The sequence below is a fragment of the Nomascus leucogenys genome, chromosome 24 (assembly GCF_006542625.1).
Source record: "Nomascus leucogenys isolate Asia chromosome 24, Asia_NLE_v1, whole genome shotgun sequence".
Lineage (NCBI taxonomy): Eukaryota > Metazoa > Chordata > Mammalia > Primates > Hylobatidae > Nomascus > Nomascus leucogenys.
The window spans coordinates 2,029,973-2,057,314 of NC_044404.1; the positions used below are offsets into that span (position 1 = coordinate 2,029,973).

At 63.5% G+C, this 27,342-nt stretch overlaps 2 protein-coding genes across 2 annotated transcripts in view; one reads left to right on the forward strand and one right to left on the reverse strand.

Moving 5' to 3' along the window:
• SAMD11 (sterile alpha motif domain containing 11) lies at nucleotides 1-18,573 on the forward strand. The gene is made up of 14 exons (XM_030805577.1): nucleotides 1-101; nucleotides 1,137-1,228; nucleotides 5,341-5,522; nucleotides 6,224-6,274; nucleotides 10,036-10,160; nucleotides 13,142-13,231; nucleotides 13,374-13,514; nucleotides 15,169-15,331; nucleotides 16,145-16,260; nucleotides 16,409-16,487; nucleotides 16,557-17,068; nucleotides 17,278-17,402; nucleotides 17,704-17,814; nucleotides 17,914-18,573. The coding sequence occupies exons 2-14, from the start codon at nucleotides 1,157-1,159 to the stop codon at nucleotides 18,157-18,159; spliced, it is 2,013 nt and encodes a 670-aa protein (XP_030661437.1). The 5' UTR covers nucleotides 1-101; nucleotides 1,137-1,156; the 3' UTR covers nucleotides 18,160-18,573.
• Nucleotides 18,210-27,342, reverse strand: part of NOC2L (NOC2 like nucleolar associated transcriptional repressor) — a 15,921-nt gene continuing 6,788 nt past the window's right edge. The window contains exons 10-19 of the mRNA XM_030805576.1: nucleotides 26,944-27,132; nucleotides 26,547-26,686; nucleotides 25,655-25,766; nucleotides 22,518-22,631; nucleotides 22,158-22,259; nucleotides 20,367-20,510; nucleotides 20,138-20,251; nucleotides 19,482-19,617; nucleotides 19,060-19,137; nucleotides 18,210-18,798 (exon numbers count right to left, since the gene is read on the reverse strand). Of these exons, the coding sequence (XP_030661436.1) occupies nucleotides 18,692-18,798; nucleotides 19,060-19,137; nucleotides 19,482-19,617; nucleotides 20,138-20,251; nucleotides 20,367-20,510; nucleotides 22,158-22,259; nucleotides 22,518-22,631; nucleotides 25,655-25,766; nucleotides 26,547-26,686; nucleotides 26,944-27,132 (1,236 nt within the window). The 3' untranslated portion in view covers nucleotides 18,210-18,691. The remainder of the gene's footprint in view (nucleotides 18,799-19,059; nucleotides 19,138-19,481; nucleotides 19,618-20,137; nucleotides 20,252-20,366; nucleotides 20,511-22,157; nucleotides 22,260-22,517; nucleotides 22,632-25,654; nucleotides 25,767-26,546; nucleotides 26,687-26,943; nucleotides 27,133-27,342) is intronic.

The window sequence follows — 27,342 nt, forward strand, 5'->3', positions numbered from 1 at the left end:
GTCCATCCGCCACCGCGGCGAGTGGCTCACGCCCAACGAGTTCCAGTTCGTCAGCGGCCGGGAGACGGCCAAGGACTGGAAGCGCAGCATCCGCCACAAAGGTGCCGCCGCCCCTCCCTTCGCTGCCGGGCCCCGCGGGCCCCGACCCCATCCCAGCCCGACTCTGACACCCGCGGGGGCGCGGGCCGCCGCAGTCCCTCCCTTCGCTTCCAGGGGACCCGCGGGCCGCGACCCCACCCCCTACCGGACTCGGACACCCAGGAGCCTCCGGCTCGGCTGAGGGGGCGCTGCAGCTCCAGGGCTGCGCGGGGACACCCCCTCCGCGCGCGGAGGCCTCGGTGGACCTCCCCCCAGCTTGGGCCACAGCGCTTGGGGCTCGCGGGCCGCTCCCTCCGCTCGGAAAGTCTCTGCGAGGCTCCTGGGCCTTAAGGCCCGAAGGAAGTTTACGGGAACTCGAGAGAGCGGGCAGGAGGCGGGTTGGGAGGGCGCGGAGCCCCGGGTTCGGGGAGAGTGGAAGGGCGCACGTGCGGCCGGGTGCGAGCGTGCGGCAGGCGAGGCTGCGGGGCGGGGCGGGGGCGCGCGCGGAGCCCGAGCGGCGGCGCCAGGACACGCAACCTGTTTTGGCGCCTGCGGGCGCCTGGCCCCAAGGGTACGACGCCGGGGCGCCTGAGCCGGGACACAGAGGGCGAGGTGAGCGCCAGGCGCCGCGGGGAGTTTAAAAAGTTCGGGACCTGAGCGGTGCGTGGCTCCGCGGTGGCCGCCTCCTCCTGCCGCGCAGGCCGAGGGTCCCGACGGAGCCGCTCACCGCTCCGGGACTCAGCCTTTTTGGGCCCGGCCTGCGGTTCCCTCGGGGCCGGGGAGAGGGTGGAGCGCGGGAGGAGGGGCGCCGGGTGGGGACGCCCAGGCCCTTCGTCGGGGGAGGGCGCTCCACCCGGGCTGGAGTTGCAGAGCCCAGCAGATCCTTGCGGCGTTCGTGAGGGTGGGGCGGGAAGCGGGCTGGGAAGTCGGGACGAGGTGGGTGTGGGGGGTTGGGGTGTATTTCGCCCACGAGCCGGGAAGGGGGTACTGGCCCTGCCGCCGACTGCGCCGAGAAGCGTGCCGCTCCCTCACAGGGTCTGCCTCGGCTCTGCTCGCAGGAAAAAGTCTGAAGACGCTTATGTCCAAGGGGATCCTGCAGGTGCATCCTCCGATCTGCGACTGCCCGGGCTGCCGAATATCCTCCCCGGTGGTGAGATGCGGGGCTCGGTTTGGGCTGGGAGTTACTCTTCCCTGCGGAGCTTGTCCCTGGGGTTTTCAGGGTTTTCAGGATCGAGAGTCCTAACCTCACCCCTGCGGGTGTGCTGGAGGGAGCCTCCGAAGGGCGGGGGAAGCGGCTTTACCTCGTGCTCTCCCAGCCCTTGTACCTGGACACGGGGAGGAGTCCTCGGGCACCCGAGCCCCCTCCCCGTGTGGAGACAGGGTGGCCGCGCTTGTCTTAGAGCCTCCCCTTGGGTGCCTTGGAGCTGCTTCTCCTCGAGTCCTGGGTCAGGGTCTTTTCCTTGGGAGGAGTAATTCAACGCGGGCCTGGCACTGTGCCCTGTCACCGCCTGGGGGTCACCGTGTTCTCTGGCCCAGCTGGTGAGGTGTGATTCTGGGTACGGCAGCGTTTTGGGGAGCTACAGGCTTGGGTGTAAGTGACTTGTGTCTCTGGGTGCTGAAGGCCAGAGGATGCAAGGGCCTGGACGTCGAAGTGTGTCCTAGGGACGCAGAGGCTAACCAGGGGCACAGTCTTTGCAGTATGGGCCTTTGGTGTCCAGGGAACTGGAGTTGGAGGCTGGTTCAAGGCCCCAACCCAGGGTAGACAGCTATGGAGACCCTCACTGAGGGAGCAGGCAGGAGAGACGGGGATGCTGGGAGCTGCCTTCTGCTCAGGGAGGCACCTGCACCCCGAACCCAGTCTCCAGCCCCCTAGTTGGGTAGCGAGGGTTAGAGGATTGATCTGAAAAGGAAGAATGCCTGTTGGGAAGGACCAATTTGGAGCCAATTAGGGCCACGGCTGCTGGGGGTAGGGGCTGCAATTCCTGACACACTCAGGAGTCCCTTCTTCCAGGAAGGGGTAGGAGAGGCAGAGGTGCAAAGTGGGCCTGAGGGGCCCGGGCCCACCTCCGCTTGCCTGCTTTGGGCCTGAGGTAGGGTGGGGGAGGGGATGCCCAGGGGCCTGTGAGCCATAAGTGCTGTAGCCTGGGGGCTGGGAGGCTGCAGGCACACCTGTGAAGACAGCTGGTCCCTCAGACATAAAGCATGTTGGGCAGGGGAAGGGGACACAGCTGCACCTCACCCATGTGCCCGCCTGACACACAATCCGACACGGACCTGCACGCACAGGCAGGCAGCTCACAGAGTTGGCAGGCAGCTCACAGAGTTCCCAGGCAGGTGTGTAGAGAGCCGGCAGCCCCCTGCCTGCTGTCAGAGACCTACCCGGGGCAAGAGGCCAGTTCCCTCCTTTCAAGCAGCTGGTGCTGGAGAGGGCTCCTCTGGGCAGCCCGCTGTCTAGCCTTGGGTCTCTGGATGGGAGCGGCCCCCTTGAGGGCCCCCCCAGGAGTGGGGAGCAGGCGGCCTGAGCCCAGCGTCATCTCTTCTGACATTGCTTCCGTGGGCATCTCCTCCCCAACCCGCGGCCACAGCCAGGAGATACCCCCCCACCTGGGGCTCCCAGGTCCCTGCCCTGCGTGAGGGACGGCTCAGATCCAGGCCTGCCTCTGCCAGTCCCTCCCAGGCCTGTCCCGCACCCTCCCCCCGGCCCCTCCCAGGCCTGTCCCGCACCCTCTCCCTAGGAGGCAACTCCAGGGGCCCATTCTTTCCAGCCCCCATATTTCTTACTCAGAGGCTGTCTCCCCCAAGCCCCATGCCAGGTCCATAGGTGTGTGCACCTCATGGTCACAGATACTCCAGGGCAGAATATGAGTGTGTGTGTGCCTTGGGGACCCTGCAGGGCCAAGCACCTCCCAAGACGAGATGCTGTCAGGGGCGGAGTCTTCAGATCTGTGTGCTGTGGTCGAGGTCTCTGGTGTGGAGGAGGTGTGTTCTGTCCTTGGGCAGGGTGGGTGGCAGGGGAGCTGTCCTGGTCCTCAGCACCCCCATCAGCCACCCCAGACCTGCCCTCCAGGTGCCTTGGGGTGTGGCTGGGGTGCCGGTGTGTCCGCACGCTCAACTCTGCGCATCACGGGGCTGAGGCTGGCACACAGCCTGGGCTGCATTCCCAGCCAGCCGGCCCTGGCCTCCTTCCAAGGGGCAGTCTTCTGGTCCCTGCTTCCCTCTCTTCACCATCCCACAGACAAGAAGCAGAGAGAAAAGCATTGTGTCTTCTTCTCAAAAGAAGGGAGGTGGGAGGCCGGGCGCGGTGGCTCACGCCTGTAATCCCAGCACTTTGGGAGGGCGAGGCGGGTGGGTCACGAGGTCAGGAGATTGAGACCATCCTGACTAACACGGTGAAACCCCGTCTGTACTAAAAATACAAAAAATTAGCCGGGCGTGGTGGCAGGCACCTGTAGTCCCAGCTACTCCGGAGGCTGAGGCAGGAGAATGGCGTGAACCCGGGAGGCAGAGCTTGCAGTGAGCCGAGATTGCACCACTGCACTCCAGCCTGGGCGACAGAGTGAGACTCCGTCTCAAAAAAAAAAAAAAAAAAAAGAAGAAGGGAGGTGGGAGAGGAGAGGCTGTCAGAGCCTCTAAGCCCTGGTGCTTGGGCTGCAAAAGGGTAGAGCTAAGTGGAACTTCCCAGCACAGGACACTCCAGACAGGCTGTGGCTGTTGAAGGGACCCCTGAGCTCCAGCTGACACGCGGAGGCCTGGGCACAGACAGGCATCGCACCTACAGCCATGGCTCCACTCTATTGTCATTGGTGTTGGGGGCAGCCCAGGGCCAGGGCAGGGTCTTAGCAGGGGCCTCGGACCCCAGGCCCCATCCCCTGACCAGCAGTGCTGCGGTTTCCCACTGAGCTGTTGTGGAGAGAACAGAGGGGACCCAGCGCAGGCCCAGTGGCTGGTGAGGGGAGACGTGGCTCTGGGACAGTGGCCTCCACGTGGGTGGGGGGATGCTCCAGCTTCCAGACCCTTGGGGAGGGGGCACTGCCCAAACCGAGCTGGCGCTGGGGCTATGCATTTGAAGGTGATGGTGGTTCTAGGTCTGTGGAGGACACCCTCCTAACAGCCTCATCCCCAGCTCCGGGCTGTGTTTTGGCAACGGGAGGGAAGAAGTCCGAGGAGACCTCGGGGACTGAACGGAGGAGAGAGTTAGCTGGACGCGCTCAAGGGCTCCGCCACCTCCCGGAGCCAGCGGCCTGTTACTACATTTAAAAAAGCCTCCCGCCCACTGGAAAATAATCAATAGCTTTCCTTTTTCCCTGGGGGTGGCGGGACCTAAAAACACTGGAGGAGTCCAGAAGTGCTGTGGGCACGTCCACCGCGTGTGTGCGTGAGCTCGGGTCTCGGCTGTGCTCGGCAGGGATCACAGCGGGCATGTCTGTGCTCCCACTCGAGGCACCCACAGCTCCACACACTCGTTCGTGGGCGCAAGGGAGATGGGAGAAAGGGGCCGTGTGAGAAATGCCAGGCAGGGCTGGCAGAACAGAGGAGCTGGGCTGGTCAGGGCTCCTCATCTGGTGACCTGTGAGCCCCGGGCCTGCAGTCTGCGAGGGTTCAGCTCAGACAGTTGCCAGTTGCCTTGCACCAGGCTGCAGCTGCCCCCAAGCTGGGCTGTGCGTGGCGCTGATGAAATAGAAAAGGGCATTCGCTTGTCAACGTTGGCATCGGTGGCAGGGTGTGGTGGGGCAGAAGGGTCACAAAATATGGGTGGGATTGGCAGGCAGATACGTGGAGGTAACGTGTGCACTTGAGGGCACGTCCACTAGAACCAGCCCCAGGCCACAAGCAGATCAGGAGACACACAGGAGCCCTAAGAAGGGAGCTGGGAGTGAGGGGCACACAAGCCCGGACGGAGGCCTGTTGCACATGGGGTGGCCCCAACTCAGGCCCTGGAGTTGGCCGGGACCCTCTAGCATCCTCAAGGGCTGGGCCAACCAGGCTGGTGTGGGGTGGGGCAAGGGAGGGCTGAGCCAGTGGGCATCGTCTGTAGGAGGATGCCCAACTGAGGCCCCGTCTCTCGCTCTCCTCTGGGTCTCTGGCCAGCTGTGGCTCCTGTTGGCCCCAGGCCCATCCCAGAGGCAGGTGGAGGGAGGATGGCTGCTCTGAGGGCACCTCCACCATGCTTGGGGCTGGGCCTGGGGTGCGAGGCCAGGGCAGACCCCCGGGAGATGGAACGGCCCGGTCCAGCCTCACCTTCCTCTCCTCCTGCCCCACCAGAACCGGGGGCGGCTGGCAGACAAGAGGACAGTCGCCCTGCCTGCTGCCCGGAGCCTGAAGAAGGAGCGAACTCCCAGCTTCTCTGCCAGTGATGGTGACAGCGACGGGAGTGGCCCCACCTGTGGGCGGTGGCCAGGCTTGAAGCAGGAGGATGGTCCGCACATCCGTATCATGAAGAGAAGGTACTTGGACCAGGGCCGGACAGGAAGGTGCAAGGCTCAGATGGGGCTGGACGTTCAGGCCTTCAGCTGCTCAGATGAGAGCATCCACACCGGCCTCCCACACCTTCCCTCAGATGCTGGTCTTTTTGGGGTCCTGTGTAGGTCGTAGGCAGGAGCTGTTTCCTCATCTGCCCCATCTGGTGTCCTCTCCCACCTCTGCTCTGCAGCGCTCACTGGCAGGAGGCAGGTTGGCAGCAGTTGGGACCCAGAGGTCTGTACCTTCCTGGGCCGATGCTGCAGCTACCCTTGCCGACCGGGTCTCAGTCTGGCCAGAGCAGCTCCAGCAACAGGGAGCTCCATTCAGGCTCATGACTGGCTGTGCAGAAGCAGCCTCGGCCCCCACCTGCTGTACAACACGAGGGCTCCTCTGAGTGCACGGCAACAAGCCAGAGGGAGAAGGGGCCTCGGTTCTGTTCTTCTTGACGCATGTGTCTGCTGAGGCTAGGAGCTGGCTTTGGCCCATGGGCCTGTTCTAGTAGGAGACCCCAGCACGTTGAGCCAGTAGCAGGTGGTGCTGGGCACAGCAGCTGCCTTCGTTCACTGCCCAGGGCTGTGGCCCAGCAGGGCACTGACCCGAGACAGGTCTGCACACGCCCTGCTGTCCTGCGGCTGGGGTCTGGGGCCTCCAGAGCAACCTGGACCTTCTGCTTCCCTTCCTGCAGAGTCCACACCCACTGGGACGTGAACATCTCTTTCCGAGAGACGTCCTGCAGGTAGGAGCCGTGCTGGGCATGCATAGAGGGGGCCGTGACTCCCCTCCCTCCCTCCCACCCCTGCCCGTGGCCTGCTGTCTGCTGTCCGCTGTCTCAGCGTGAGCTGATGCTGGCTGAGCATCTGCCAGGTTTGACGTGTGCTGCAGGGTTGTCCCCCAGCCCGGGAGGCAGACAGTGTTGCACCCAGTTGAGGCTGAGGGACCCCAGACCTAGTCAGATGCAGCTCTCGGCAGCAGCTCAGCTGTGAGTTCCGGGCAGCCCGGCCCTGGAGTTAGAGTGCACTTCCTCCCATGTGAGATTGGCCATTTGAGCCCAGAAATGAGACCCACCGGCAGGTGAGAATGCTGACGTGTGAGTGGGGCCTTGGAGGATGTGTGGAGCTCACTCCGGCAAGGGGATGTCTGCAGAGTGGAGGAACAGGGAAGGGCGTGTAGGAGGGAGGCGGAGTGAACCTGGCAGCTCTGGCTCAGTTGGATGCTGAAGGGTCTTGGATGCTGGGCCTGTCGGCACCGTCCTCTAGGCCGGGAGCCAAAGTTCTTAAGCAGGGCAGTGACCAGGTGTATGTTTGGAGAAGGTCCCTCTGGAGGCCCTCCTGGCAGACAGGGGATTGGATTCAGGCTGTGGAAGCAGGATGGTAGGGGGTGTGATTCCAGGATGTGGGAAGGAGACAAAAATGAAGAGCCCCGGGGAAGAGGTCAAGGGAGTTGGGGGACGTGAGTTCCTGGCTCCAGCGGGAAGCGGGTGGTCAGTCTGTGAACAGAGCTCAGCTGTGGATTCTGTCAATGGGGTCAGGTCTTACCCTGTGGCTTCCAGGGCAGCAAGGCAGGAAGGAGGCGTCCGCCGCAAGGCCAGCTTCCTGGGGCCAGAGCCGTGAGGGCCCAGGGGACCTGCATGTCCTGGCTCCACGCCAGATGTGTTTATTTATGTCTCTGAGAATGGCTGGATCTCAGAGCCGAATTACAATAAAAACATCTTTAAACTTATTTCCACCTCATTTTGGGGTTGCCAGCTCAACTGATCATTTTTATGAACTGTCATGAACATTGATGACATTTTATGAGCCTTTTACTTGGGACACTACAGAATAAATTTGTCAGCGAGGCCTGTAGGGAAACCCAGCCGCGGTTCCCCCCAACCCGCTCCAGTAATGGCTCCTCCTGCCTGCAGCCCCCTCCTCCGTCCACCTGGCCTCAGGAATGTAGCGTCCCTTGGCAGCACTGACAGCTGGCAGCCTGGGGTGCCCTGGGAAGAGGCCAGGTCTTCCGTCCTGCACAGGCCCTAGAAGGGGCTAGAATGAGTTTCGAATCTCCCAAGGGCGAGGTTTCGGTCAGAGGGGAGGACGTGCTGGGGTCCCCGAAGGAGAAGGCGCAGCACGCCTGAGTGGACAGAAGCCTCCGCCTGTTGACCTGACCCTGGTGTCTGGTCAGAGTGGGTGGTAGTCCCTGAGCCCAGCGGCCACACGGGCTCCCAGGCCATGTCTGTGTTTCTTTCGGCCTGTGCCTGGGTCCTTCTGCCTCTGCAGGCTCCCACAGAACACACTGCCAGGCCACCTCCATCTGTGTGTTCATTTGCTCCCATCCATTGGTCTCCACCCATCTGTCCGTCTGTCCTTCCATCCCTGTCGCCCTGTCTGGCTGGCTCTGCAATGACCACCTGCCTTTTGGAGCCAGCGGAACCCCAGGCCATCCTCCTCTGCCTCAGGAACCCAGGGTGGCAGATGCTCCTCGAGCCATTGTTTGCAGGCGGGGACTTGGCCCCTCTCTCCTGGGCCCCTGAGCTGGTGGGAAAATGGGCAAGGGCCGGACTGTGTGGTCATCACTGAGGGGCAGTGGCGGGAGGCCTCTGCGTGGGGAGCTGGGGTCACACCTGCCAGGCTCTGGCCTCCCCCTCACCCTCTCCTTCCTGCGCCTCCTGCCTCGGCCCTGACTGCTTCTCCCAGCTTCCCCAGCTCCTGACCTGCGGCCCAGCCCCACCACAGAGACCCGCAGGGGTTCGTCCCTTGTGCGAAGCAGGGTGCAGAGGGCATTCTGTGGTTTGAGGACCACGCACTGATGTGCCCCGGCCAGGTTCCTTCTTCTCCACTCTGGGACGTCCAAGGCATGTTTCTTTACATAAAACTGGCATAACTGGCTCACTCAGTAGCCAAGTGACCAGAACAGGTTTTCAGGGGCTGGGCCAGGCCAGGCTGTGTCGGAACCTCAGGAGCAAACTCCAAGGCAGAGACCGGGGTGGGGAGGGCAGGTGGCACCCAGTTCCCCACCGGGTGCCACTGCCCAGCCACAGCCCCTCCACCTAGCTGTCAGGCCCTCTCTCACTTTCCTTCTGGGCGCCAGGCTCGGGGCTCACGGCCAGCCCCCAACCTCTGGAGTCTCTGCGAAGCTAGTTCTCCTCCTGCAGGCGTCCCAGGGGCACCAGAGGGGGGACCCCTGGGGAGAACTCCATGGCAGCTGTGGCTGCCAGGCCAGCCCGCAGCCCCCACCCCATGCTGAGGCCAGCAGTCCTCTCCTGACACCCCCGCATCGATTAGGATCATGGAAGGGATGAGACTCGCTGCCGATTAATCCCATAAAGTACTTACTCCCACCCAGCTGCCCTCCTGTGTGCCTGGGGGGGCTTCCTTTCCCACTGGGAGCCGGTGGGGGTGGGGGAGTGCCGTCATCTAGGTCTACTGGAAGGTTTAGAGCCCAGCCTGGGAGTCTTTGGTGCTGAAACGGATCTGCTTAGGGGCAGCCCTGGATTAGCCCAGCTCCAGCCAGCCCAGGTCAGGGGAGCCGGGCTATTTAACGAGGTTTAGGGTCGGCTCCCAGGTCACTGTGCAGAGGATTCACCAGCGTCAGTGCAGCCAGGAGGCTGCTGCGTTACAGGTGGGCAGGGGAGGCTGCTCCGTTACAGGTGGGCAGGGGCTGTGCTGCAGGAGGGCTGCTCAGGGAGTGGCGCCTGGACCCTGAGCCCCTTCTCTGCTGACCTGGGGGGAGGCTCACGGAACCAGGAAGGGGTGGAGGGCCGTGCTCCACACAGTTCCTCCCACTGCTCTCTGGGACTCCGTGGATGTGGGATTCGGCTGAATTAGCAAGAAGAGGAGAGACGAGGGAAGAAAAGAGTTAAATGCATGTTGATTCCAAGCCCCCACTTGTCGGGGGGACAGCGGGAGGTTGGAGTATGCAGCCCTGGTGCCTGGTGCGAGCTGCATGTGTCTGCTGGTGCTGTGTGTGCGTGGGGCGCATCTCATCAGCTGCAGGACTGTGGTCTGGGCCTCAGTTTCCTCGTGTGCAGAAATCGGGGGTCGGGATGGTTGCAAGTTTTTACCGAAATTCCTGCCCAAGGGGCTGGCAGCTCACATATGGCGCATTCTCTCCTGGGGCCTGTCCTGCAGGACTGCCCCCAAGCAGATTGGCCTCTTCCCGGGCGGGGTCCCTCTGCCTGGTGGGCCCCTCGACCCCCTTTGAGGCAGGGAGTGAGGTAACTGTGCAATTCCCTGTGAAGGGTGTGAAGGCAGAACCGGCTGGCTGCTCCACACAGACCCTCCCCGGAGCAGCAGTGGGGTCCCAGGTCCCAGTGCCAGGTTCTGTGTCGCTTTGACTTGCTCCGTGGGTGTGCACACAGTGGCACCACGGGCCACATGCCGAGGCGTGGGCACAGCAACGCGGCACTCAGAGGTCATCCCCACTCTCACACGCAGAGCTAGGCACTCTGTGTGCCCAGGCTGGGCTCCAGCCTCGCAGCTGCCCACGGGGTCAGCTTTTCCCGGTCTCATTCTGCAGCCAGGACGGCAACCTTCCCACCCTCATATCCAGCGTCCACCGCAGCCGCCATCTCGTTATGCCCGAGCATCAGAGCCGCTGTGAATTCCAGAGAGGCAGCCTGGAGATTGGCCTGCGACCTGCTGGTGAGGAGCACAGGAGGCCTGAGGGCGGGGTCGCAGCTGTGGGGCCAGAGGACAGTGGCGTCTCCACTCAGCACCAGCAGCCTTGGCAGGCAGCCAGAGAGGCAGGAGGAGCGGCCTGTCCCCCAGGGCTGCATGTGATGGTAATTGTGTTAATCCCAGCCAGCGGGGCAGACAGGAGGCAGACGCCGTGGCTCCGCTGTGGCTGCCGCTGGGGTGGGCTTGGAGTAGCCGGAGCCCTGCCACCCCCTTTTCACAGGGCAGACGTAGGCGTGACCTCAGGTTCAGAAATGCACACCCTGGAGAAACGCACTCCTGCAGCGCATGCCTGACTGGTCCCGCCTCCTAGGGCTCCTGGACAGAAGGGGTCCCAGTCCTGCCTTCTAGAGTTCCGGGAAGGATGGGGCTAGAGTTCCGGGAAGGATGGGGTTCCGGGAGGGATGGGGTTCTGGGAGGGAAGGAATCCGGAGCCTGAGGGAGGTGCTGCTGCCTGGTCACAGTTGTGGGGGGACAGGAGTCCCTGGCACAGGACCTCAGAGGGAGGGGGCAGTTTGGGGACCCAGGCCCCCCTCAGAGGGCACTGCTGTAGAGAGGGGCACAGCAGAGCCTCAGCGCCAGGGCAGGCTGTGAAAGGATGGGGGGGCGCCCCTGAGGCCCTGTGGACCCTGGGCAGGGGTGTTCCCAGCAGGGCCTGCATCTCTTGGGAAGGTGGGGTGGGGGAGGCCCACCCCCATCTGCGTCCCCCATCCGCGTCCTCGTGCGCCTGGGTAGGCCCTTGTGGGGCCGGGTCGGGGCAGCTTCTGATGCCGCGTTGGAGACAGCTGAGAGGCGGTTGATAAAATCTAATTGCCCCATCGATCCAGCAGAGCTGAGGGAGCCCCACAATGATTGAGATATTCTGAGCCAGCAGGCCCTCCCCTGTACCTTCACACAGGGAGACCTCCTCAGGTACATGCGTGTGCGTGTGCAGGCATGTGTGTGTCGGGTCCTGTGGGGTGCACATGATGGGGGCTGCCCGGCAGCTCTCACCCATGGAGTCAGGACATGTTCGTGCACTTCCGGGCTCACAGGCTCTACAGGGCCTCACGTGTCCTGTGACCTGTGTCCAGGTCTCCCACACGCACTCCATGTCAGGGTCCGGTCTGCTCCCCGGAGCTTCCTCTTCGAGGAGGCATTCACCTCTTCTCCCTTCCTGTGACCCCAGGAACCACACATCCATCCCGTTCCCAGCCTGGACCCTCCTGCTGAGCTGCACCTCCCTGAGCCCTGGGCTGTGAGGGACTCAGAGCAGGTTCTGCATCTGCCTCTGTGAGACCGCTGGGGTCCGTGAGTGAGGAGTGAGCATGGCCTCATCGGCCTTCCTGCGGTCTCCTTGCAGGCCCCCTTCCACCTGCCCCCCCCCCACCCAGTCACCTCCCCCAGGCTATGAGGAGGCCTTAGCCCCCCACAGAACGGAGAGGGTAGTTTCCACCGTGTAAAATGGAAAACTGACTGCCAGGAGGTGAGAGGCCTTGCTAACCCTGAGGGCATGTGCATGGTGGGCCAGGCGGCAGGTATGGGAAAGAGCCAGGTTCCCCCAGCCTTGGCCCACCCCCTCCCAGCCCACCGAGCTCTGGCACCGGAGGCTGTGGGGGAGACAATGGCTCCTCGGGGGCCAGAGCAGTGGTGCCTGGATCCGTGTGTGGCCAGGTGCCCCCGCCGCCCGCCAGGCCCAGCCACCCGATCTGTCACTGAGGTGGGGACCCTGGACCAGGCCGTGGGACTGACCCTCTCTCTGGGGCCGGGCCTGACAGCAGCCGGGCCAGGATCAATAAGTTATTAGCACCGCTCTGTCAGCTGTAATGTGGGATTGATCGGTGTGGCCGCCGCACTTCCCCAGCCTGATAAAAATGACAGATTAAGGGAATAAGAAAAAGGAATTAGGCCTAGAGCTGACGGCAGGGCTTGCAGGGGGACAGGCTTGGGAGCCCCACTGCCTAGGCCTCATGGAGGTCTTGGGTCACGGGGGGGTGGGCCCTCACCCCACCCAGCTAGAGGCCTCATGACGATGAGGAGGGGCCAGAGTCAGAGGCACTGGCTGGCCCGGGAGACCCCCAGGGCGTGGAGTCAGGCTTCCGAGGAGCTTGGGGTGGGTCGGAGATGGGTACATGGATGGTGTGGTCTGGAATGGATGTGGTCGGCAGGACCCAAGGGAGGACCTCAGGAGAGTGGGCTGGGCCTGGCCTGGGCCTCCCCTCTTGCCACCTGCTGGGCTGTGTTTGGGGCTGGGGCTGGGCTGGCCTTGTGGCTGAGGAGGTGGGTTAGGCTACTGGGAGGTGCACCCCAGAAGCCCAGAGCCTGGCTGGGCTGGTGGACAAGGGCGTGACAGCCACGCCAGGGTGCTAGCTCAGGCAGGACTGGGCCAGAGAGGAGGACTTGGCCTCCTGGGGGCAGGGATGGGTATGACCAAGTAGGAGGCCTGGGAGTGGAGGGGCCTCGAGGCGGCCTGGGGGGCCCACAGCCGGGTGACTCACAGAGCAGGAAGAGGTCAGGTGTGAGGTCCTTCCCGGCTTGTCTCACCCCACACTGGCATGTGACCCTGCACAGCCCGCCCTCACCCCTGTCCAGGAGGGGAAGGTGGTGCCTGGTCAAACCAAAAGCTTTTTATTCTTCTCCAGGCGGGTGAGAGGGGGGCTCGTTAACTTGCACAAGAGGCTAGGCTGGCGGGTGGGGCAGCTGGGTGCCTGCTGTGGATCTCTTCTGCACACACACACCAGCACCAGGGCCAGTGTCAGAGCTCCCCTGTGCCCCTGCCCTGCCACAGCCAGGCGTGATGTCCTCTGCGCTGAAGGCTGGGGCTGCCAGGGCTGGGCAAGGCCTGTACTCACCAGGACCAAGGGCCCCCTCTGAGAGATGGTGGGTGCGGTCCAGGCTGAGCGGGAGCAGGGGCTGGGTCCCCCTTCCATTCCTTGAGATGCAGGTGGGCACTCACTACCCTCCCGCAGGTGACCTGTTGGGCAAGAGGCTGGGCTGCTCCCCACATATCAGCAGCAACTGCTCCTCAGAGAAGAGGGCACGAAGCGAATCCCCTCAAGGTAGGAGTGTGGCTGGGACGAGGGACAGGTCACCAGGGGAGGGGGCAGTCCCTGAGGGTCCCCTGGACCTCGAGCAGGCGCTCTAGAGGGGTGTGGTCCTCGGCAGTGCCTGGAGAAACCTCTCACCCCGGGTCCTCCACAGCAGAGGCGCTGCTGCTGCCGCCGGAGCTGGGGCCCAGCATGGCCCCGGAGGACAACTACCGCCGGCTTGTGTCGGCGCTGAGCGAGGCCAGCACCTTTGAGGACCCTCAGCGCCTCTACCACCTGGGCCTCCCCAGCCACGGTGAGGACCCACCCCGGCATGATCCCCCTCATCACCTCCCCACCCACATGTGCTTGGCCATTCCTGTTGCTGAGGCTCTGCTGACACCAAGGCCAGGTTGGATGCAGGTCCCTGGAGGACCCTCTCTGCCACACATCCTGCCCCATGGCCACACCTCCATGTCCCCCAGGTCCCCAGGCTCATGACTCACTCACATTTTATATATGGAGAAATGGAGTCTGGGGTGGACCCAGGTGAGGGTGGGCAGTGGGCATTTCAGCAGCAGCCCCTGAGGAGAGCAAGCTCCTGGACCCTGTGGTCTGTGAGCCGTCTCTGCAGCCAGGGGACGCTGACCTGCCAGATGCCTGCCCCAGGATCCTGGGGAGGGGCAGTGAGCAGAAAGGCCGGGCTGGGTGCAGTGGGCACTTGGCCACCAGAACTCCCCAGGTGCTGAAGAGACCCCAGCTGGAGGGGCTGCCCCTTTCCCTGGGTCGGCTCTGACCCTGTCCACCCCACCTCAGGACGTTCTCCAGGGTCACTCCGGGATGCACTCGGACCCCCTGCCCGCTGCACTCAGCCTCCCAGGCCCCAGCCGCCAGCCTGGCAGGGGAGCTTGGCTTTTCCGGCTAGAGGTGGGTGGGGGCGCCGGGAAAGGAGGCAGGATTCCTCACACCAGGCACCGTCCCCCAGGGCAGCTCAGGCACCAAGAGCCTGAATAATTCACCAAATGTTAATAATTTAAAAATCCTCCTTTTCAATTGCTTTCCCTGCTCTGCCTGGGGCCGCTCTGCTGGCCGCGCGGGGGAGGGGGCGCCGGCCGCTGGGGAGCGCGCTGTCAATCAGGCCGCGCCGCCGCCCCCGCCCCGCCGCGGAGCAGGCTGTAAATAACCCCGGCAGCGAGCGCGGGGGCGCTGGACCCCGCTGGGATCGATGCGGGCGGCCGCGCCGGCTGGGCTCTGCGGGCTGGCACCCGGCCCTGGGCGGGACCCACCTCCGCTTTCGGGTAATTAATTTATAAACAGAGACGGCGGTGGAGCTGGCGGAGCCTGCACAGTGGGGGCTGCGGGGACTCCCGGGCCTGGGCGGGAGGGAGAGGCAGAGAGACCTGGGACGCGGCGCCTTAGACGCAGGCGCTGCGTGCGCATTGGGGCGAGTGTGGCCACGCGGGATGGTGACCCTGCGCAGCTGGGACTGGGCGACCCCTGTGCTAGTGTGGCGTGCATGCACGGGCGCTGCCTTTGTGACAAGCTTTGGCCAGCCGTGTCTACTATGGGGACCTCAGATTTTCTTGCCTCCCACCGAGGAGGGGGTCCCCTGGGCGGTCAACCCCCGGCTGGCTCTCCTGGACTCTCTCGCTGCCCCGCTGGCGCTGTAGCCTGGGGACCTCTGCACAGCCCCCTCCCCGCAAGGCTCAGCTGCCTCTCAGGCCAGAGGCCTCCAGGCACCCGGCTCCCCTTCGGGGAAGAGCTTTTCCCGACCCTTCCCCGCCCAGCATCTTGTCTGCCGCCTCGGCCCTGTGGCCGCCCATCCTCCTGCCCAGTGCCCGAGACCAGCCCAGGGGCAGAACACGGCCGAGTGGTGTGGTTAGTTCTCCACCTCAGTGTTCTACGATACGACGCGAGCTGGGGAGGGGGGCGCATAGCCGGGGAGGTCACTGCTGTTGTCCCCCACCCAGATCTTCTGAGGGTCCGGCAGGAGGTGGCAGCTGCAGCTTTGAGGGGCCCCAGTGGCCTGGAAGCCCACCTACCCTCCTCCACGGCAGGTCAGCGTCGGAAGCAGGGCCTGGCTCAGCACCGGGAGGGCGCCGCCCCAGCTGCCGCCCCGTCCTTCTCGGAGAGGTACTGGGGTGGCTGCCGTTTTCTGCTTGTTTCTGGGGTGCGGCCCGCACCCCCACGCTCTCAGCCACCAGCACGCGCCCCGAGTGTGCCAAGCATTGTGTTCAGGTCTAGGTTCGGGTCCGGGCAGAGGGTTTCGGGTGTGACACCGATCTGGGCTGCAGTGTCGAGGGCGCCACTGGGGTGCGTGAGGGAGGCTGAGGCCGATCAGGGGGTTCCCTGGAGGAGAAGCCAGAGAAAGGGAGAGCTCCAAGTCTGGAACCCAGGGGTCAGTCGTGAGGGGTCGGCCAGAGGACTCAGAGCTGGAGGCGGAGGGGGTCCTGGCTGGCGCTCAAATTTAGACGCCGGCGCCGGATCTGTTCCCGGCACAGACCCGGGTTTCTCGGGTCCAGGAGACAAGGCGGGGCGGGGGCGGGGGGCCTGGAGGAGGGAGGGGCCGCCTGAAGACCGAGGCCCCGCCCGGCCGCTGAGCCCGGCGTCTGCAGCTGCCTCCACCGCCGCCCGGATTGCGGCTGACGCCCCCGCTTCCCCCGCCGCTCGGGTCCGCAGGGGAGTGGAGCAGGCGGGGCCGGCGCCCCGCGCAGTAATTACCGCTGCAGCCGCCGCCGCCCGCCGGGTCAGCGCCTCCGCGCCGCCGCCGAGATTAATTGGCGCCGCCGGCGGGGGCGGGGATGGCGCGCGACCTGGGGCCGTAACGAGCTGCGCATCGACCGCCCGCGGGGCCGGCAATTAGCGGAGGCGGCGGGGGAGGGGCGCTGGGGCCTTTACGGGAATGGGGGCGGGCGGGGGCGCCGCTCATTGCGCTGCCGTCCACAGGGAGCTGCCGCAGCCTCCCCCCTTGCTGTCGCCGCAGAATGCCCCTCACATCGCCCTGGGCCCCCATCTCAGGCCCCCCTTTCTGGGGGTGCCCTCGGCTCTGTGCCAGACCCCAGGTGAGGAGGCGGGTGCGCGTCCCCTGGGATCCCGCGTGGAGGCCCGCGGACCCGTCCCTGCCGCTGTCGGAGCCGAGACGGACGGGGTAGGGGGCTGCAAAGGGCGGGCTCGGACCCGCCGACCCCGCGTTGTTCCCCTCCCCACCAGGCTACGGCTTCCTGCCCCCCGCCCAGGCGGAGATGTTCGCCCGGCAGCAGGAGCTCCTGCGGAAGCAGAACCTGGCCCGGTAGGTGCGGGAGACGGGCGGGGCCGCGCGGCCCGGGAGGCGACTGACCCGCGTCTACCCCCGACCCAGGCTGGAGCTGCCCGCCGACCTCCTGCGGCAGAAGGAGCTGGAGGGCGCGCGCCCACAGCTGCTGGCGCCCGAGGCCCCCCTGCGCCCCAACGACGGCGCCGAGGAGCTGCAGCGGCGCGGGGCCCTGCTGGTGCTGAACCATGGCGCGGCGCCACTGCTGGCCCTGCCCCCCCAGGGGCCCCCGGGCTCCGGACCCCCCACCCCGTCCCGGGACTCTGCCCGGCGAGCCCCCCGGAAAGGGGGTCCCGGCTCTGCCTCGGTCCGGCCCAGCGAGTCCAAGGAGATGGCGGGGGCTAGGCTCTGGGCACAAGATGGCTCGGAAGACGAGCCCCCCAAAGACTCGGACGGAGAGGACCCCGAGACGGCAGCTGCTGGGTGCAGGGGGCCCACTCCGGGCCAAGCTCCACCTGGAGGGGCCGGCGCCGAGGGGAAGGGGCTTTTCCCAGGGTCCACACTGCCCCCTCCGCTGCCCCTGGGCTTCCCCTATGCCGTCAGCCCCTACTTCCACACAGGTGGGCACCCCCACACTCTAGATCCTTCCAGAGGGCACAGGACTGGCAGGCCGCCTGTGGAAGGGTCTTGGGGGGAGGAGGGGCCGTGGGGAGGAAAATCCCCCTTAGGCACCCGTCCCACACCTGAGCAATTGGGGCACACGACGGTCAGGAGACGGGCGGGCATGGGAAAGCCAGCCAGAGCCCTAGTAACACGCCCCACAACTCAGGCGCCGTAGGGGGACTCTCCGCGGATGGGGAGGAGGCCCCAGCCCCTGAGGACGTCAGCAAGTGGACCGTGGATGACGTCTGCAGCTTCGTGGGGGGCCTGTCTGGCTGTGGAGAGTACACTCGGGTAAGGGGGGCCCCAGTCCCTGGGGCGGGGCTGGAACTGGCACTCACTACCTCCCTGGAAAGGATGGTGGGGTAGGGCTATTCCCCAACACCCTCTCCCTCCCTAAAAGCAGTGCGCAGCAGGGCCTGGACTGTGCACCCCACCTTTTTTTTGGCCAGGTGTCTTCTGCCTGACATCGACTCAAACCCAGATGATCATTGTTTTAAAAAAATTTCCACGAGCTGCACAAACAGCTCCCCTTGGCTCTGCTGGGCTGGAGGATGGAGCAGGCACCCGGTCCTGACCCTCCCTCATCTTCCAGGTTTTCAGGGAGCAGGGGATCGACGGGGAGACGCTGCCGCTGCTGACGGAGGAGCACCTGCTGAGCACCATGGGGCTGAAGCTGGGGCCCGCCCTCAAGATCCGGGCCCAGGTGAGCCACTGGGGAGTGAGGTCAGGGTCTCCAGACCACAGCTAGGCAAAAAGCTCTGGGTGGGTGTGCACCAGCCCTCAGCAGGCCATCTCTCTGCAGGTGGCCAGGCGCCTGGGCCGAGTTTTCTACGTGGCCAGCTTCCCCGTGGCTCTGCCAATGCAGCCACCAACCCTGCGGGCCCCAGAGCGAGAACTCGGCACAGGAGAGCAGCCCTTGTCCCCCACGACGGCCACGTCCCCCTATGGAGGGGGCCCCGCCCTTGCGGGTCGAGCTTCGCCCAAGCAGGAAAATGAGACCTTGGCTCTACTTCCAGGGGCCCCCGACCCTTCCCAGCCTCTGTGTTGAGGCTGCCGGGGGCAGGGGGTGGGGCCACACACATCTCCAGGAGCCACCACTCAATACAATGGCCTGCCTCCCACAGCTTTATTTCTTTCGGTTTTGGATGCAAAACAAATTTTAAAGGAAACTGTGACTTCAAAAGAAAGGAACACATTTCCAAAGACTTGGGGGAGTGAATGCAGAGCCTGATGCGGATGGACGAGGTTTGCAGGCGGAGGGCAGAGGTGGTGGAAGGGGCCAGGGGCCTGCAGGCCTTCCCCCTGGAACTGGGACTGGTCTCAGTCTGCTGACGTCAGGGTCAGCTCCCCCGCGGAACTGACTTCAACAGCCCACAGCTGTGGGGTTTCAGCACCCACGCCAGCCCAGTCCAGGTCTCGGTACGTTTGGTCTTTCACGCTGAAAAATAAATAATAAAGCCTGTCCCCTGTCGACCGCCTCCCCCAGCTGCACAGACGCCAGTCTCTAGGCCTGACTGCTGGAGAGGGGGAAACACTGGCCACCAGCCAGGCGGCCCCTATAGGCCCCCAGATGGGCTGCCTCAGTCCTCCTCTGAAAGCTGCAGATCCTCCAGCTCGTCCTCCGGCCCCTGGGCCAGCCGCTGCAGCTCCCCAGGGGCCAGCCCCGCCTCTGCGTCTGGGTCTCCATCTGTGGAGAGAGATGGAGGCTACATAAATTTTGCTTTATCGGGAAGCCAGCCTTGAGAGTTACTCATCACTAATTAATCACGGCACTAATTAATTTATCCCTGCCGCTGTTGCTGGCTGCCAGAGAACAGAGCATTTGGCCTGGCCTCCCCAGGGAGGGAAAAACCTGGCCCAGAAACCCCTGCCCGCCTGGCCCACGTGGCTCTGCCCTCCCGCCAGATGCGCTCACAGGGCCACACCCTCTCACCCCAAGACCATTCACCTTCCGAGTTGCTGCTGTCCTCCTCGTCCTCTTCATCCTCTTCCACCCCATGCCGAGTGCTCAGGCGCCTCAGTATCCCTGAGGAACAAGGAGCAGAGTCCACCAGCAAAGTCACAGCAGGGGCAGGAGGTGGCCAGGCTCACAACACCCTTCCCTCCGCTGACTTCCAGCAGGTGGAGAGGAGCCCTGGGGAGGAACTGGGAGGTCACAGGCCTGGGGACAGGGTTACCAATCCCAGTAGACCTTTACTTCAAGGAGGGAAGGCGCTGTCACCAGAAGCCTGGGAACATTGAGGTTGGCCCCAGCCAGGCCAGAGATGGGTGAGCCCTGCAGGGTAGGTACAGGTGGCCCTCGTGGCTCCAGGAAGCCCAGCAGAGCCCTCCAGGCCCACCCTTCCCCTGGGAGCACCAGGTAAGACCCACCTCTCTCCGAGAATCCCTCGGTGTCGTCTTCTTCAGAGCTGTTCAGGTCAAAGAGGTCTTTAAATTGCTTCCTGTCCTCATCCTTCCTGTCAGCCACCTTCCTTCTTTTGATTTCAGGGAAGTTCAGGTCTTCCAGCTGGAAGACCAAAGAGCCAGGGGCTCAGGTGGGAGAGGACAGGGGCTGGCGGCCACAGCAGGGCCAGGCATCACCAGACCCACCACCAGGACTGTGTGGCCAATTTCTAGTCCCCTCTCTGTTCCCGAATCACAAAGCCATCCTCCAAGTTATCCATCCCATGTCCAAGGTTAAAGGCAGAGCCCTTCCTGCTTCTCCCCACCTGCCCCTGGTGCCCACATGCTGGCCTGGGTGATGAGGTCAGTCTAGCCACTCCACCTGCCCAGAGCCCCCCAACCCATCAGGCCTGAGAGGGTGTGGCCTCCCCAACCCAGTGCAGCCTCAGGCTTCCCCTCCCTGGAAATGCCTGGCTCTGGCCAGTTCTGCAACACCTATCCCCTCTCCAAGTTGAATCATCTGGGCATGGCCCTGACCGCCTGGCACTGTTTCCAAACCCTTGCCCTGGTCTCAAGTCACAGTGAGCTAGATCTGAAACCCAGCAAGTCACACCACACCCCCAGGCCCCCTCGCCAAGCCGCACCCGCTCTTTGCCACTGATCTCCAGCTGGATCTCCCGGTCACGCAGCTTGCGCCAGTGGCTGTAGTACAAGGTCAGGGGGGTCCCCTCTTCCCGGGTCAGCTTCTCCCAGGCTTCCTGGGGGGTTGGGGGAGTTCAGGGTCATGCCTCACCCTGGGCAAACCCCCACATGTAGCTGGGGCTACACCTGGGCAGGTGCCCTCAGGTGGCACTACCCCCAAGGCCCACTAACCACTGCCTGCTGGTCAGAGACGCCGAAGGAAACCCTCTGGCGGCGGCTGCAGATGTGCGCCGAGTTCTCCTGAACCTTCCCAAGCAGCTGCTGCACCTGCCGGCAGTAGTTGGCCACTTTGCACTCCCGGAGGAACGACTTCAGCTGCGGAAGGGAGGGGGTCAGCCACTGAAGCCCAGGGCCGTTCCATGTGCACAGCTGGCCCAGGTCCCGTGCAAAACTACGCATGTTGGCCACAGGGATACCCCAGGAGGGGGCATGGGTCCCATCTCAGGGCTCAAGTGCATAGCTGTTGCTGCTGAGGTGGCACAGGCAGAATCAGCCCACCCTCTGGGCCAACCCTGCCCGCTGCTCACCTCTGGAAATAAAGTTTTATGCCAGGCGCGGTGGCTCACGCCTGTAATCCCAGCACTGAGAGGCTGAGGCGGGTGGATCACCTGAGGTCAGGAGTTCGAGACCAGCCTGGCCAACATGGTGAAACCCCGTCCCTAACTAAAATGCCAAAATTAGCCGGGTGTGGTGGTGGGCGCCTGTAAACCCAGCTCCTTAGGAGGCTGAGCCTGGAGAATCGCTTGAGCCCAGGAGGTGGAGGTTGCAGTGAGCCGAGATCACACCATTGCACTCCAGCCTGGGCAACACAGCGAGACTCCATCTCAAATAATAATAATACTAAAATACAGTCTCGCTGACGTGCAGCCACATGTGTCCGTTGCATGGTCCTGCAGCTGCCTGTGCAGCTGAACATCCGTGGGAAGCAACGTTTACCGTTTGGTCCCTTACCAAAAACATTTTCTGACCCCTACTCCAGACGCCAACCCCAGGCCCTTGAGTCCAGCAGCAGAGATGCCCCAGTGCCGGGCATCACCTCCCAAGAGGACATGGGAAGAACAGAGGCTGTGGCCCCTGCTGTGAGTGCCCTCCGGAAAGGGGGTCACGGCTCTGTGCATGTGACACGTGTGTGGCCATGAGTGACTGAGTACACACACATGCACACACCTGTATCTGGATGAGCCTCTGACCAGTTGTGGCTCAGGTGAGCAGACCCCTCCTCCCCACACTGCACAAACCTATAGTCGGCACATCTAATTCCAGACACCAGGGCCAGACAGCAGGGCCCCCACCCCTCCCACTAGGCACAGGCCTCCCTGAGGCTGGAACATCAGGGCTGAGAGCAAGCAGACCTCCCGTGGGGGCCCAGAAGCAACTTCTGAGGACAAGGAGAACCCCCTCCTCCACCCCACTCCTGCCTAAGGTGAGGCTGACGTGGGGTATTTGGTGGGGCAGGCTGGGCCTTCCTGTAAGGCTGACTTGGGGTATTTGGCGGGGCAGGCCAGGCCTTCCTGCCACCTGAGAAGCCACTCTACCCACTCCCCACACCCAGGATGGCCTGGGGAAGTGTGTGGTCAGGGTACCAGCCTGAGCCAGGGTTGGCACGCTCAGTCCCAGCCCCGAAGTGAAGATCAGCCTTGTGGTTCCCACCGGGGAGGAAGCTGTTGTGCTCCCAGGGTCCTCAGCCCACTGCCCAGGCCTGCCCCCAAACCTCCTGAATGGCTTAGAACCCCTCGTCAGAGCCCCCATGGGCCCCAAGGACACCCGCAGGCTCCCACACCCCATCAGCCCCTCCACGGGGGCCCTACGGGTGGGGTTGCCAGCATGGAGCCTCTACAGCAGTCAGGCTCTGCCTCGGCCCCTGGTACTCGGGACAAGGGCACCGCCTACCGGCCGGGGGCAGCCAAGCCCATTATAAGACAGTCTGAATCGGCCACAAGCCGGTGTGGGCAGGACACACACCTGCAGGACCACAGGCAGCACTAGCTCCGGGAAGCCGATGCAGTGTGCCTGGCTGTGCAGGTACTCCAGGGTGAGGTCGTACAGCTGCTCCACCAGGCCATCCTAAAGAGCAGGGGAGAGGGCCGAGTGCATTAGGGAGAGGCTGGGGCTGGGCACTCAGGCCCCTTCCCCTCAGGCTGTCAGGGCAGCAACATCTCCAAGGCAGGGACTGCAAGGAAGGGGCCCCTGGGCCCCCAGCCCTGGGAGACCATGAAGGTCCATGCTCGAACTCGGAGGATGCCAGCTCCCTCCCATCCACCTCAGCACCCCCAAGCCCACCCTGGGAACTGCCCAGGCCCCTCCCCAGGAGGCCAGCCTCACCCGGTACGCCTTCTCCTGCAGGTTGACATTGGACAGCTTCAGGATCACGGAGAAGTTGATGGGCTTGGAGCTCATGCGCCCTGGCTTCCTGTTGAAGTCGACCTGCTGGAACATCTGCCCCAAGGGCTGTGTCAGGCTCTCTCGGCCCCGTGCCTGGTCCCCCTGGCTGCACCCTGGTCCACCTGGTCCCCTCAGCCCCGCGCCTGGATGCACCCTGGTCCCCCTGGTCCCCTAGGCCCCAGGCCTGGATGCACCCTGGTCCCCCTGGTCCCCTCGGCCCCACCCTGGATGCACCCTGGTCTCCCTGCTCCCCTCGGCCCCACGCCTGGATGCACCCTGGTCTCCCTGCTCCCCTCGGCCCCACGCCTGGATGCACCCTGGTCTCCCTGCTCCCCTCGGCCCCACGCCTGGATGCACCCTGGTCTCCCTGCTCCCCTCGGCCCCACGCCTGGATGCGCCCTGGTCCCCCTGGTCCCCTCGGCCCCACGCCTGGCTGGACCTGATCACCCTGGTCCTCAGGCTTCAGCACGAGGAGACCTAACCCAAGACCAGAGATGAGCAGCTAGGCATGGTCCCAGCCCCATGGCCCCACACGGCCTGCTGTGTCCCCAAGTGGGGCTCTGATCAGCAGGGAAGGATCAGGAACACGGGCCCTCTCCCAAAATCCTGGGAAGCACTAAGGACCCACGTCTGGAGACCTAGAGATCCCTGCCACACAGAGTACCAGGACAGCCCCCATTCCTGACAACATGGCACTAAGGCCCATCCTGGCCCTCAGCACTGCAACGCCACATGGGGCTCCGTCCCGAGCAACCAGAGGACGCAGCAGCAATAGCAAAGACAGCAAAGAGTGCTGGACACAGGACGGGACGGATAGAGGTCAAGGGAGGCCTGGGGAGCCCCTCCCATACCCTCCATAGAAGCCACAGGCCGTGCACCTCCATAGGACATGCCAGGAGTAGCAGAGGAGTCAGCCCAGCCTCTCAGTCTTGTGACCTCTCCCCAACCACCAGGAGACCCCTCACACAGGAGCCCTCAGGCTGTGAACCAGAGAGATCCAGGGTACATGCTGGGGCACCCAAAGGACAGAAGCAGGTTATGGGGGGCCCAAGGGTGGAGGCCCCAGCAAGAGACCCCACTCAGCAGGGGTGGCTACCAGACAGCTGAGCTCAGGTCCAGATGGAAAAATGCCCTGGTACTGATGAACCTCTGGGAGGGCACTGCCCTTGTCTAGCCTGGGCCGAAGTATGGGCAGACAACTGGCTTCCTGTCCAGACACCAGGAAAGGGCAGGCACGGCCTACAGCTTTGCTTTAGCCTTTAGGGTTTGCTTTTTCCGGAGAGGAGAGGCCTGCATCCCTGCATGAGAGGGGCCTGCAAGGTGCAGCTGCAGTGAACCAGGGCAGTGCACAAGTGAAGAAACAGACACTGCAAGAGAGTAAGAAAGCACGCAGCCAGGGAGACTGGACACGGGAAACAGACACTGCAAGAGAGTAAAAAAGCCCGCGGCCAAGGAGATTGGGCAGGGGAAACAGACAAAGCATGCCTGGAGCTGGGCAGCAGAGCTAGAGGCCTGCAGACACAGGGGCCAGGCCAAGGGCTGGTAGTCAGAGACCACTGCTGGCTGCCATGGGAGTGAACCTGGCTTCCTGTGAATGTTCAGCATCCCTGCCTCGGTGGAAGGGGAATCAGAACATGCCTGGGGCTTCCATACCTTCTGGACCCGGCAACCTGGGGACCCAGCCCCAAGGACAGCTGTGACACAACTCTGGGCCTTCATGAGGCTGAGAACTCATTAGATAAACAGGGTGGAGACCTTGAATCCCTAAATTTACAGTGGGCTGGGGCCTAACCCACCCACTGAATGTCGAAGCTTCGGACTCCAACCTTTCCCTACCTGAGTGGCATGTGCACGTGCAAGGATGCATGCACACAGGTGCACACACGCACAGGTACACACACGCAGGCACAAATGCATGCACACAGGTGCGCACACACACAGGTACCCACGCAAACGCAGGCACACAGGTACACACATGCAGACGCATGTGCAAGCATACTGGTGCACACATGCACAGGTGCACACATGCAGACGTACATGCATGCACCCAGGTGAGCAGGTACACGCACGGGTACGCACAGGCGCACACATGCACAGTACACACATGCAGATGCAAATGCATGCACACAAGTGCACACACGCAGACGCATGTGTATGCAGATAGGTGCACACAAGTACACAGATACGCAGACGCACATGCATGCACACAGGTGCCCACACACAAAGGTACATGCATGCACAGGTACACACATGCAGATGCAAATGCATGCACACAGGTGCACACACGCAGACGCATGTATATGCATACAAGTGCACACACAGGTACACACGCAGACATGCGTGCACACAGGTGCACACACAGGTACACACATGCAGATATGCATACACACAAGTGCACATACAGGTACACACACGTGCGTACATACAGGTGCACAGACACAGGTACACACTGGTATACACACAGACATGCATACACAGGTGCATACATGCAAAGGTACATGCAAAGGTACACACAAGTGTACACATGCACACACCTGCAGGCACACACGCATTCATGGATATGCGTGCACACACACACAAACAGATGCACACATGGACTGATATGCACACACACACACAATTTACAGACCCATGCGCCCAGATGGTGCACCCACACACATGCATGCACGCAGACACAAATGCACCCACCCAGATATACACACACCCCCCATACAAATGCATACACATGCACACAACTGTCAGGGTAGGGCCTTTCAGAGTGTACAGTTCAGCAATCAGACTTGGGTTTTGGCCCAGCTCTCCTCCTGCAGACTGCAGTCTTGGGCAAGCACCTACAGGGTCAGGTCCTGGCATCCTCAAGCACAGCCCTAGCAGCAGCTGCCTTCATCCCCAGTGGCCCCACGTTCCCCAACACTGCCCCCAGCACGCGGAGAAGCACCATCCTCATGACACCCGTGACAAGGAGGAGGCCAGGGCTCTGGGAGGTCGCCAGACAACTCAGCACAGACGCCCTGAGCGGCAGATGCTCCCTACAGGAGCAGGCAGAGGTGCCACACACCCATCACAGCCTCACTCACCTCCAGGATGAAAGGCAACACTGGGATGAAGGCCCCCGAGCTCCCCGAGAGCAGCGTCAGGGCACGGATGCAGTGCATTCGCAGTGGGTAGAAGCGGGCAGTGGGGATGAGCCTGGGGGTGGGAAGGCCAAGTGAGCAGAGGCCCCGGCTCTGGCAGCCCCTGCCCCTCCCCCACTGTCTTGGACCCCCTCCCCACTCACCGACATCAGATCCCTAAAGCAGGACAAGGCAAGTCTGAACCCCAGGGACCTGCACCCCTTGCCCAGCTATGGGGCTGCAGGCACCTTACCCAGTTTTCAGCTTAATTTCATTTTAACACGGTGCCAGGAGTCATCTGTTCCTGCCTCCTCTCCTCTCTGTTCCCGGCTTTCGTGCTTCTTCCCTTGGACTTCCCACCCCCCTTCCCAGCCTTGAGTTTCTAAGGCTCAGCCAGACAGATGCTCCCTCCTGGTCAAAGAGGCCACAGAAGCGTCCGGCCAAACTGCTGTTCCCACCTTTTCCTGCTGCAGCCCCTACCATGCCCGGACCCTCCTAAGTGCTCACACCCAAAACGCAGTTCACTGCATCAGATGTGCTCCACCCAAGAACCCCACGTAATGAACCAAACTCACTGCAAACTGCACACAAGCCCCCAGAACACACGCCGGGTGGCACCCCAGGCGGCTAAATCGCTGTTGGAGGAGCTCATGTCACAGGTGCCCACCAGCCCTAGCTCTCCAGAATGCAGAGCATCTCCCCGTAGCAGGTACAGGGACCCCAGCCCTTCCTCAGGGATAGCCAGGACACAGACTCAGGCCCCAAGGCCCTGAACGCCAGAGGCACCACCCACACAGTCCCAGCAAATTTGCTTCTCCTGACCCTCCCGCACAACCCTGCCTACCCCACAACTCACTTGATACAGCCAATGATGACCTGGGCAAGCGGGTAGACCAAGGGCTGGAGGGCTTCGCTGGGACCCGCAGTGCTGAGGACCCGGCACCACAGGAAGAGGCAGTGCACGTACTGCCAGTTGTACACAGACTGGTACGTTTCCTGGTCAGACAGAACCACTTCAGCTACTGGCCAGGCTGACGCACATCCCTCCCGGTCCGGCACAGCAATCATTCCTCACCTCGCACACGGGGTCTCAACCCATCCACCCTTCCCCCACCTGCAAGGACCCACTGCACCAGGGTGCTGGGCTGTCTCCAGACAGGGGCTTCCGGGAGACCCAGGCCCTGCCTTGGGTCGGGCACCTGGGCTGCCCCACCCCATGCCCAGCATGAACCTGGAAAGGCCCCACCACACACCTTCTTGCGGGTGGTCATGGCGTTGCGCAGGTGTATGGCGAGCTGGCGGATGTAGAGGAAGGCGTGCTGGTAGGCCACACCCGGCTCCAGGGCCAGCAGCTCCGTCAGCGTCCGCTGCATGAAACTGATGAAGGGGAGGGCACCAGGCGAGGTGAACTTGCAGTTCCTCACATACGTGATGTACATTTGCTGCGGAGGGACCCGCGTCAGAGCCACCTGGGATCAGGGCCATGCACCTCCACCGCCCACTCCAGGCCCCCCTGGGCCTTTCCCTCAGAGCTGGGCCTCAAGGAAGAGCCGTAGCCCCTCGCACAGCCCCCACCCCCATGTGCCCACCAGCCTCAGGCCTGGGAGAAGCTGGGGCAGAAGCTCCTGCTGCACACTGGGCCTGTCTGGGGG